The sequence below is a fragment of the Marmota flaviventris genome, chromosome 9 (genome assembly GCF_047511675.1).
Source record: "Marmota flaviventris isolate mMarFla1 chromosome 9, mMarFla1.hap1, whole genome shotgun sequence".
NCBI classification, from domain to species: Eukaryota; Metazoa; Chordata; class Mammalia; order Rodentia; family Sciuridae; genus Marmota; species Marmota flaviventris.
This window is the reverse complement of record NC_092506.1, coordinates 15451660-15463945: the sequence shown is the minus strand read 5'-3', so window position 1 is coordinate 15463945 and position 12286 is coordinate 15451660. Positions and strand designations below refer to the sequence as shown.

Below are 12286 nucleotides of genomic sequence, written 5' to 3'. Positions count from 1 at the left end.
ACAAAATCTCCCAATGACAACTAGCAAAATGAGTTTTATGAAAACTCTAGTACTGCAAAGAAGCAAAATAACATTGTGGAGTATTAAAAACCAAGTACTGCAAGTTAAGAATAGTTCATATCATGAAAAAAAATAATACTTTGAGGTTTTTGTTTGATACCCCATTGTTTAAAGTATCATTTGTTGAATTTAAATGAAATACAGAAATGGGTACACATGTGTCTACATGTCAGTTATTTGGAAAATAACAAAATTCAGCCACAAAACAACCTTCATGCTTGTGGTCGTATGATCTGGGTTGCTTTCCTGAAGGCCTCTTTGACATCTTTGTTTCTCAGGCTGTAGATGAGAGGGTTGAGCAGTGGGTTTAACACAGTGTAAAACAGAGCAGCCACTTTGTCTTTCTCCAAGGAGTAGGTGGAACTGGGCCTTGAATACATGAAAAGCAAGGATCCATAGAAGAGCATGACGGAGACCAGGTGGGAAGCACAGGTGGAGAATGCCTTGCGCCTTCCAGAGGCTGAATGGATCCTCAGGATGGCCAGGAGGATGTTGAAGTAGGAAATGAGGATGGCGAGAATGCTAGAGAGAACAGTGAAGCCAACCACACCCAGAAGGACTTTTTCATAGACCCGAGTGTCGGTGCAGGACATTTTTACCAATGGTGGTGCATCACAAAAAAAATGGTCAATGATATTTTTACCACAGAAACTCAGGCGGAAGGTGTTGGCAGTGTGGGCTATGGCATTCAGAAAGCCTCCTATGTAGGATCCAGCAACAAGCCCAATGCAAACAGAAGCAGACATGGTGCCTGAATAAAGCAGTGGGTTACAAATTGCTGCATGGCGGTCATATGACATGGCTGCCAGGAGATAGCACTCAGTGTAGGCCACAACACAGGAGAAGAACAACTGAGCGCCACATCCAGCCAAGGAAATGCGCTTATCTTCTGAGACACAATTGGCCAGGATTTTGGGGGTATATACCGAGGTGTACCAGAAATCCAAGAAAGACAGACTGCCGATGAAAAAGTACATAGGTGTATGCAGGCGGGAATCGATCCTAATTAATATAACCAGGGTCATGTTCCCTGACAATGTCACCAAATAAAGCACCAGAAATATTACAAATAGAATCGGCTGCCACCTGGGGTCTGCTGAGATGCCCACCAAGATGAATTCAGTCAGGACGGTGCGATTTCCCACTTCCATGTCCACAAAGGGGAAATCCTGAATATTGTTACCAGGGAATAAACATCACTTAGTGATTTTTTGTTTTGAAACAACATAACAAGTATATCAATTGGATCATCAATTTCTAAGAAGTAATTTCCTTTCTTACTGTCTAGAATTTTAGAACTTCAGTCTGACTTGGAAAGACCATCTGGATCGGTACAAAAATTATTTTAAAATTAGGTAATTCACTTACCATCTTTAATCTAAAACAAGTCTCTTATTCTCATAAAACAGACAAAACAAATGATATTCATGAAAATGATGAATAATTTCCTAGAAGATTGTCTAAGTAAAAAATATATAGGAGAAAACACCAAGGTCAAGTTTTAATAGATAGTTGGCTCTCAAAACAAATTTCAGTATCCTTCGACAGATCTTGGAGAATTTCTTGTGTGTCAAGGATTGTGTCAAAGTATATTATACTAACCCTCCTACAATTAGTACAAATAGAAAAATAAATACATTTCTGAGCATATACCAGTTTCTATTCATAGACCTATACTTAATTTAACTGACTTTATTTTCAGAACAACCTTATAATTTAGGTGGCATTATGCTCTTCATGATATAATGGAAGAAACTAAATCATAAAATGTTCAAGTCACAGAGCAAGTCAATAGAAGAGCTAATATTTGAAACCAGAGCTTGTTTAATCAATAGTCTATGTTTAGATACCAGCTTATAACTAGAGAGGAGTGAAAAGTTTTGGAATGCTATTGTACAGTAGAGTGATCATAGAAATTGACAATGCAAAAAAAAAGACAAAAAGAAGGATTTTGAATGTTTTACCTTAAAGAAATGATAAATGTTTGGGGAGATAGATGTGTTTACCCTACCTTAAACATTATACAAATATATACATGAAAATGTCACATGGTACTGCATAGATATGTATAAGTTCATGTTTTTATATGTCAGTTAAAATAAATTTAAGTTTAAAAATTAAAAAATAATAAAAAATGAAAGAAGAACATCTGCTCTCCACCACTATCATTTCTCTCTCTTATGGGTGAATACTAGTTTTCTCTTGTGTTCGCCTAATTAAGGCAATGCCATAGCCCTCTTTCAACCTAAAAAACTCTTACAACTAACTTTCCTCCAGCTGAGGAGTTTTGTATGCATAGTTCAGGCATTTTCTGATGTGGTAGATGCTGAACAATAAAAAGAACCCAATTTGGGGTGGCAAGGCACTGAGAAACCACAAATCCTTTAAATTTCATATCCTGAATCTCAAGAGTTCTCAGAAGCTAAGAAGAGGTGTCTAATTAGTTAATTAACTAGGTACTAATCAGTTACTAATTAGAGTGACTATAGTTACTAATTAGTTAATAATTAGTTAATAATTAGAGTAACTCTATTTCCATATTCAAAATATTTACCTTCCAGAAAAACTAGTCAGTATTTTAAGCAGAAATGCAAATTCAAGTCCTCTACTGCTTCATTTACCCACTGTTGTTTATTTCTAGGAAGGAAGGTATGAATGGCCTAATATTTCAAACATAGGAAATGATGCTCAGTGATTTGATTTGATACTAGTGTAAACAATTCAGTTTGAAAACCTAAAGACAAGTCCACCTCTTTCACTCTTAGTATATAACCAGTGTCTTTCATTAATACTTAGAGTACAGGCACTTATGTCCCACACCCAAGGTTCCAGAAGTGGGTTTTAACTTACTTTTATGACCCTATAGTCCACCAGTTCTCATCACCTAAGACTTCACTGTACAGGATCACACCCGTGATTCATCATTCAATAATGATATCTCATTTCCTCAGAGCCCCACAATTAACTCTACAGTGCTGTGCCATCATTCATTTGCATGCTGAAATTTTTATTCCAACTGTGATCAAGTGTGAGCAGAATTATGGTGGCAGGAATTCATGGTTAGCTTTTGCTACATTTGTTTTTCTGACTTCAAGAGGCAAATAATTAATAGAATAAATTGTCTAGTCTACTGGTCATCAATTTCCCAGAAAATGAACTTAAGGAAACTTAAAAAAATGAGAATTGGGCCAAATAACACTCACTGTGGGTTAAGAAGAGAGTGGAAAGAAATTCCATCCCAAGAAAATTAAGTAATCAGAGCTTACAGGAGAGAGAAATTGGTGAGCTAAAGAAACTGAGAGAGGTTAAATAAAGACGGATAGGTAGAGAGTCTTGGAAGAGCCAAAAGAGACACTAGATTACAAAACTCTTCCCAGCAACTCAGGAGGCTGAGGGAGGAGAACTGGAAATTCAAATCCAGCCTCAGCAACTTTGTGATGTCCTAAACAACTTAGGGAGACTCTGTCTCAAAATAAAAAATAAAAATAAAAGGAAGGCTGGGGATGTGGCTCAGGAGTTAAGCACCCCGGGATTTAATCCCTGATAACAAAAAAATAAATAAATAAAATTAAACTTGTGCAAGTCATAAAGAAGACTTCTTATCCTGTAAGCCAACAGAAATGGAAGCCATAGCCATTATGAAGAATTACTGTGATCAGATATACTTATGTAAAGTTCATTCAAGTTGCAGGTCTGAAAATGCATTGAAGGGAATAATTCTTCACTCTTAAGTGGACACTCTGAAATCCTCATTCCTCTGTCAGTGGTATATTAGCCTACTGATTTTCTAAAGACAGAAAGGAGGCATTAAAATTTCTAGGTAGAATTAGAAAGCATTATATGAACTAGAATCACATGTTGGTAGATGGGATTCGAAGACCATCAGTCTTAATCTCACCTCTGAACAAAATTTCTATTCAATAATAATTTCTCCTTAAATGCTGTTGAAATCTAAAGACAAGATCCTTTTAAAATATGAGTTGGTACCAAAGATGCTGTATCTCTTTTTTTAGAAAACTATGAAACTTAGAAACTACAATATACTGGAAAGAATGTATAAATAAATTTGGTGGAACTCTCTGTTAAAAGATACATTGCCATAGACATCATTCTGACTTTTGTATGCAATAAAATTATATCACATAAATTTATCACATTATATTTTGGACCAGAGTTCATATGTTTAAAATAGAGAGAGGGAAATTAAATTAAATAATAGATCAAAAAATTATGTGTTGTAGTACGAAACAAAAAAGGTCACAATTCTTTACTGGTATCAAGAGTGGACTGTTTTTCCCACCTCTTGTGACTTAGAAGGCTTGGTGGTTTGCTTTGGCCAGTAGGTTGCAGCATAGACTGCCCCATGTGGATTGCAAGGTTAGGTCTCAATAGCTTTTTTCTTGTTTCTCTTCTCACTTCAGAATCCCACCAAATGTCTGTGAATAAGCCCTGATTAACTTATTGAATAATGATACATCTGGTCTACACTCTATAGACACATTAAATGACCCCCAGACATGGGAGCAGGGTCATTCCTTGGGATCCACCCCACAAATATATGAGCAAGTCTACTTGAGGACAGAAAAGTCTGGCATAGGCAGAATTGCAAAATGGAAATGACACACAAGTTCAAGTCCTGATTCCCTTATTGGTAGCTCTATCATTTTGGAAAAGCAGTTTAACAACCTGCCAACCCCCATGTGCTCACGTCCAAAAAGATGAGAAGATCTCAAAGTTAAATTCGTAAAATACACAGCCCATTCTGCACAGCTAATATAGCCACAAAAATAACTATTCATTTTTCTGAATGAGAGGGAAAATACTTGACTTATATAAAGTTCTGAGCTTATAAAAAAAAAATAAGAAGGTCAAATTTCTACAAATAATTTAAGCCCAAACAAACAGTATCATTCAGTATCTAGCTAAAATCCATAAGTCTAATATTTTTGTCACTATTCCCATGTAATTGATACAGGAGTGACAGTCTTAGAAGTGCAAAATTCATTGGCATGGGATTGAAGAGGTCTGTAATTGGTACATATCCCTGACGCTAATCACCTGTGTGAATTGGAAGAGTAATCTTTCCTCTCAGGAGCACATTTTGCCCATATGGAAAAAAAAAGGTTAATCATTGTCCCCAGAAACAGCATTCTATATTTCAATTTATGTTAACATCTCTTAGAGAAACCCAAAAGAAACAATAGATAGCCTCACTTGTTGCAATATCATGGGGCAAAGCAGATTAGCCATGCCTATCTGTGGAAACATGGGACATCATCACCAATTTGTTGCAGTGATGATACTGGAAAGTGCCAAAGACTACTGCCTTCCTCTTTCCACCTCAAGATTTGCATTCTCATTCTTTTGCCCCCACCAAAAAAAAAAATAAATCCTGTAAGTTTCCATAATTCTCTAGCCACCATGTTCCTTAATTTCTTTATCAGTAAATTATTAGTGGCTTTCATATTTATGGAGTCTGGACCTCTTTGAGAACATGATAAATCTAATGATAATTCTCCCCAATATGCACACGCACAGATATCTAAACATGCAACATTTTAGAGACTTCATCAACTATGAGAAAGCCACCTTTGCATTTCCCAATTTTGTTTCTTTTGTAAAAATTTCTACCAGTAGAAGATGCTTCAGCTTTTTTCCAGTGCTAGCATTCTGTATTAAAAGATGAGTAATAAATATGTGCATTTAAGCTTAGCATGTTTAAAGCTGAATTCTTAGTGCTCACTTCCAAAAATTGATCTATCTGTGCATTTCCCACAGACATGATTCACATTCTACCCTTTCTATTTCTGAATCTTAAAATTTGGCATCAACCTAATCTCTTTCTCTCCTATCTACTTTTTAATGTATCACAAAAGACTGAAATCCCTTCCTTCAAAATGTACCAGAATTTGCCCATTTCCCACCACTCTTACTGCAACTCCCGCCCCATGGTTCAAACTACCATCATCTTTTGCAAAGAGTATTCCAGCAGACTTCTAACTAGTGTGCACCCTTGTGCCCTACAGTAGAGTCTCGACACAGCAACCAGTGTGTCCAATAAATATCACTACTGTATCAGAACCTTGTAAAGAAGCTCAATTTATTTCATGAAAGTGCCATTTTGGAGCCTCTGTGCTCCCCCTGCCTATAGGACCTGATCTCCCAATACCCACCACTCACCCTCTCCTTCACTCTGCTCCAGCCCTGCCCATTCTCCCACTTTCTCAAACATGCCATCCTGTCCCAGCACTGAAGAACATTTTAGAGTTTATTCCTCAGATATCTTCAAGGCTCATCTGTTTAAGCCCCTCTAGAATGTTATTTCTGACTAAGGGCCTTTGAAAAAATTCCATGACCACGTCCCACCAATGCCCTTCATTCTATCATTCTGCCCAGACTCTGCTCTGGTACTGTCTCTATTCAACTCTGACATTCTCACTCTTGTCTATTAAATTTGTTGCCTGTTTCTCCTTACCGGAATATCACATGTTCGGGGCATTACATGTCTCTGCTTCTTTACTGCTGTTTTACACTATCAAGAACAGTTTATGGTAACTTGGTGGCATTTGATAAATATTTGCAGAGAGAATAACTGGTTTATTTCCTATCTATCTTGACTTTCTTTTTTCCTAAAATGCTATCTACATACACCTAACCTAGCTTAAAATACTCAGAATGAAAAATCTATCTTAAGTGGATTTTCCTGGCACAGTGAACTGTCTGACAAGAAGAAAAAAGAATAAATAAAAGAGAGGATTCATTCCTGAGACCTCAAATCCATTTCAAATTTGAAATAAATTGCTGATATATATCTGAATGTGAAAAAAGACACAGAGGATCAGAACCAGTCATGTTGAAGCACCCCACGTAGAACAGCTTGTGGTGATGCATTTCCCCAGGAGCAGAATGGTCGCTGCTGCCTTCTCTGGAGCAAGAACTCTGTGGAACTAACATCTCTCTGGCACCAAAAAATAAGTTACAGGGACTTAAAATAATGCACTTTACTAGTCTGGACAGCACAAAATAGCTGTCAAAGACGTCCCAAAAAAGGCAATGCTTTGTCCTCTTGAATTTTTTTCACTGTGTCAATGAATATATGAAGTTCCAGCATAAATATCAGACTGAATTTCAAACTGTATATTAGGACCAGATATTATCAGGATATAATTGTAATCAGAAGGGGTGTGTGTGTGCGTGTGTGTGTGTGTGTGTGTGTGTGTGAAAAAGAGAGAAAGAGAGGGAGGGAGACCACTCACATCTGCATGCAAGTTTGGCAAAGCAATGATCCTTTGACAGCCCAGACAAAATCTGTATCCCATTCTAATTAAAGCTAAAGTCACAGGAAGGCCAAACTGCTTAACTTTTCCCATCCCAGGAGCTTACCTGGGTCAGGAAGGTCAGTTCTTGGAAGTGACACACTTTGCTCTCTCTCTTCTGGTGTTTTGGTGTGCCTCTGTTGGACCCAACATATGTACTTTCTCAATAGCCCTTTGAGACTTCTTCCACCCATCAGCCAAAAATAGGTACCTCCGTCTCCAAAGACACAATTAGAGTACACTTGGAATGTGGGGATAATATGTTAATTGGAATATGATCAAGTGAGCAGTATTTTTAAAAGTTGGCTCCTAATGGTTCTAAGTTATAATATAAGCATCAAATATGTCTGATACAGAATTTCTCCAAATTTTACTACTTACGATGTTTTAAAATATATCTAGTATTTCATTGCTTTTTCCCTGTCACATGCTCCTCTGTTTGTCCAGAGTGCCCTTCCTTGTCTCCTCCATTGGGAATCCACTATCCATCCCTGGTGTTAGGGGTGAAATCGTCTCCCCATAATTCATATGTTGAAACCTTGATTCCCAGTGCCTCAGAATGTGACTGTGGAGATCAGGCCATTAAAAAGATGATTGGGAGGCTGGGGTTGTAGCTCAATGGTAGAACACTTGCCTAGCACATGTGAGGCCCTGGGTTTGATCCTAAGCACTGCATAAAAATAACTAAATAAAGATGTTGTGTCCATCTCCAACTAAATATATATATATATATATATATATATATATATATATATATATATATACACATATACATATATATATATATATACACATATACATATATATATATATATATATATATATTTAAAAAGATGTGATTAGATTAAAAGGAAGTAGTTACAGTGGACCCTAGTCCAATATAACTGATACCTATAAAAAAGAAATCTGGACCTCCAAAGAGACAAGAGGGACATGAACACACAGAGAAAAGACAATTTGAGAACATACTAATATGGCAGCCATTTAGGAGCCAAGAAGAGAGGTTGCAAAACAACAAGGCTGCCACCACCTTGAACTTGGATTTCTAGCCTCAGAACTGTGAGAAAAAAAAAAAGTGTCTGTTGTTTCAACCACGCAATGTTGATGGAAATCCTAGCAAACCAATAAATACACTTGTTATCAACACTGTGGCCTTTTAATGTTGGTATGATTAAAGTTAAGAAATGGGAAACGTTACAATGAAATAGTCTCTAATGTTTAATTAATTGATGCATAAAAAGAGAGAGAAAAAAATACAAACATTTGTAGATTCTTAGTTGCTATCAATCACTACTTTACCCAGTAGAGATTTTGTTCTGAACCTTCCCTTGGATGTAGTTATTTGAAATCTCTTTCTGTCTGTCTGTATTTATGTATATGATGTTCTTGATCAGCTATATCTCCCTTTCTATCTTATACAATTAATAGACTGTTAACCTTGATTTTTAATTGGTGGAGACAATATTATTTTACTGGGAATACATAGTGGCTCTAAGTGATATTTCTTTTCTACTTCATATTTTGCTGATTCATTCTCTCTCTCAACAAGCAACATAAGTGCCTCTGGAGTTGAAAGTTATAGGTCATGATCCTGTTTTCTCAACTATGACCTATATGAAGTCAAACGTTGATAATGAGTCCATAGCCAGCTAAATTATAGTTTAAAACATTATAGATAAAATCATCTTATGAAATGTCAATTGAAAATTCTAACAGATCTGCTTTCTTTCAAACCTCTCACATTCTCAGCAGTTTTATAGACTCTGTCAAGCTAGCACACACAGCAGTTTTTCCAAATAGTCCACCTTCACTTATTCTTATAAAAATATTTCTTAAGTGCCAAATTAAGAAAACAAACACAGGATATTGTTTATAATTATGAAACAATTTTTCTTTATTTCTGAGAGTACAGGCTAATAATAACAACATGGAGAAAAATCTATTGCTGGTTTATTTGGTTTTGTTTTGTTTTGCTTGCCAAGTATTTCTGTTTAAGAAATCTTTGCTCGATTTAACATTTTCCTCAGAGCATTTTTGACATCTTTATTTCTTAAGCTATAGATCAAAGGGTTCAGCATTGGAATCACCACAGTGTAGAACACTGACACCACTTTATCCCGTTCCAGGGCATAGCTAGTACTAGGTCGGGAGTAAATAAAGAGAATGGAACCATAGTAGAGAGTGACGGCCGTCAGGTGAGACCCACAGGTGGAGAAGGCCTTGAGGCGGCCCTGGGTGGAGCGGATTTTCAAGACGGCTGCAATGATGAAGAGGTAGGAGGCGAGAATAAGAACAGTGGGGGTGATGACGTTGGAGGCAAGTATAAAGTACAGCACAGCCTGATAGCTCTCCTTCACATCACAGGCCAGCTTTACTAGTGGGGGCAGATCACAGAAGAAATCATCAATGACATTGTCACCACAGAAGCTCAGAGTAAATGTCTCACTGGTGATGATAGTGGAATTGACAAAGCCACCAAGGTAGGAAGCTGCAACCAGACTGGCACATAACCTTGGGGACATAGCCTGGGAATACAGTAAGGGGTTGGAGATGGCCACATAGCGGTCATAAGCCATGGCAGCCAAAAGGTAACATTCACTGTAGGCCAGTCCAGCAGAGAAGAAGAACTGAGCCAGGCAGCCAGCAAAGGAGATGCTTTTGTCTTCAGAGATGCAGGTCACTAGGATCTTGGGGGCATAGACAGATGAATACCAGAGATCCAGGAATGACAGGTTTCCAATGAAGAAATACATGGGTGTGTGGAGCTGAGAATCAGCACAGATTAGAGAAATCAAGGTCATATTTCCTAAGAGGCTGAAGATATAAATGATGAGGAAGATGAAAAAGAGCACCTGTTGTACCCCTGGATCTGCTGTGAATCCGAGAAGGATGAACTCCTTCACTCCAGTGAAATTCTTTTCATCCATGGATTTGGATTTCTAGGGTCTTTTCTGTGAAAAGATTAGTACACTTATCATGGCTTAAGACACCATTATGTTTTCCCCAGAGTTTGTGTCTTTCTAGAACATTGAAAAAGTCAACTGATGCATATATACTTCTTACTATGAAATGTATTTGCTAAACTGGGTATCCCTCCTTTGGGGAGATGAGAAATCACTTCTCAGCATCCTGGAGAGGTCAGTTGGTGTATGTCACCTTACATTTACAATCTAATTTTCCCTCCTATGTAAGAGGGTAATTTGTGTATGTTCTTCTTCTTTTTTTATTTTTAAAGCATTCATTCTTTCCTTTTAACATCACAGGAGATTGAAAGTTAGAATGCAGAAACAACATATAGTGTTAGATCAACATTAGCTTTTCCTGTCATTCTATTAGGAACTAGTCATATCTTGACCTAAGTAAAAATTACTCTGAAAATAAAGATCTATAAAAGCATTACTGAATTTGAGAGTATTTTTTGAAGTGCAAATGACTTCTGAAGTTAAAGTAATCGATGGCAAAATGTGGTAAAGATGTTGCTTTATTTTTTATTTGTGCTTCCAAGGCAATAATGGATTACCAGAATATTAAAAAAAAAAAAAAAAAACAGCTATGCTAGCAGTTTCTCTTCTGTGATTATTGACACCTTGCTATACCCAAGTATTGACAGATCTTACAGTGTTACCTCTTTGTAATTCACAATCAGTATTAGAGATACCAAGCCAAGTTGCAGGTGATGAAGCATATAACATCATAGCTTTGGTTATCCCAGGAAGGTAAGGTCAAATGCTGGATGACTGGGAGCACAGCTTATTGAATTGAATTAGGGCAGGTCAAAAGAACTGATTGAAAATTAATTGAATTAGAGTAAGATTTACTAGCCAGTCTGCTTTTTCCTAGAATGTTATAGGATACTTAGTTATTTTTCCATCTATCAACCTCACTCAGTACTGTACTCACCTTGAGCTCCTCTGCCTTTTTTAAAAATAATTTTGGTTTTGACCAACATGTCTTAATTGTACAAATTTATGGAGTTCAGTGTCATTTCCACATATGTATACAGCATTCACTCATCAAATCCAGCCTTCCTTTATCTGATCCTTCCTTTCCAACCTCTAGTAACCCATATTTTACATCCAGGATGATTTTTTCGGCTTCCACATATGAGCAATAATATGCAGTACTTGTCTTTCTGTATCTGGCTTATTTTCCTTAACATAATATCTTCAGTTCCATCCATTTTGTTGTAAATGACAGAATTTCAGTCTTCTTTATGGCTAAATAGTAACCTACTCTGGGGGTGGGAGGTATTTTGTTTATCTGTTGATGGGCACCTAGGCTGATTCTGTATCTTAGCTATGGTAGATATTGCTACAATAAACACAAGCATGCAGATATCTTATTGGTATGCTGATATAATTTCCTTTGGATGTATACCCAGAAAAGGGATAGGTAAATCATTTGGTAGATTCATTTTTAGTTTTTTAAGAACCTCTGTACTGTTCTTTATAATGGATATGCTAATTTTCTTTCCCATCAACAGTGTTCAAGAGTTAACTTTTCTTCACATTCTCACCAGCATTTATTTTTTTGTGTAATAGATATTCTAGCTGGGGTGAAATTATACCTCACTATGGTATTGATTTGCATTCTCCTAATTGATAATGATATAGAACATTTTTTTCCAGTTGAAAAAAAAAAAAGATGCCAGAAATGAACCCATGGATCTAGAGTCAAGTGACTATCAACCAAGGTTCCAAAAGGCACATATTGCAGAAAGGGCAGCATCTTTAATAAATGATACTGAGAAAACTGAATATACATACACAGAAGATTAAAATTTGACCCCATTTCTCACCCTGTACAAAAAAACCAACTTGAAATGGATCAAATTTTCATCTAAGACTTGAAACTATGAAATTACAAGAAATAAAAAGGAGAAATACTTCAGGACACTGAAATGAGCAATG

The 12286-nt window shown here is 36.7% G+C and overlaps 2 protein-coding genes across 2 annotated transcripts; both read right to left on the bottom strand.

Annotated features, from left to right (window-relative positions):
* Positions 1-272: 272 nt before the first annotated feature.
* On the bottom strand, positions 273-1247 carry LOC114081174 (olfactory receptor 9G4). Its single transcript, XM_027922748.2, has one exon. The coding sequence runs from the start codon at positions 1209-1211 to the stop codon at positions 273-275; it is 939 nt and encodes a 312-aa protein (XP_027778549.1). The 5' UTR covers positions 1212-1247.
* Positions 1248-9367: 8120 nt separating this feature from the next.
* LOC114081171 (olfactory receptor 9G19-like) lies at positions 9368-10303 on the bottom strand. Its single transcript, XM_027922745.2, has one exon. It carries the CDS (start codon positions 10301-10303, stop codon positions 9368-9370), a length of 936 nt encoding a protein of 311 aa, XP_027778546.2.
* Between the last annotated feature and the right edge of the window lie 1983 nt (positions 10304-12286).

Excerpts from the sequence above, each read along its gene's own strand:
- LOC114081171 (XM_027922745.2), bottom strand. The coding sequence starts at position 10,303 with ATGGATGAAAAGAATTTCACTGGAGTGAAGGAGTTCATCCTTCTCGGA.
- LOC114081174 (XM_027922748.2), bottom strand. The coding sequence starts at position 1,211 with ATGGAAGTGGGAAATCGCACCGTCCTGACTGAATTCATCTTGGTGGGC.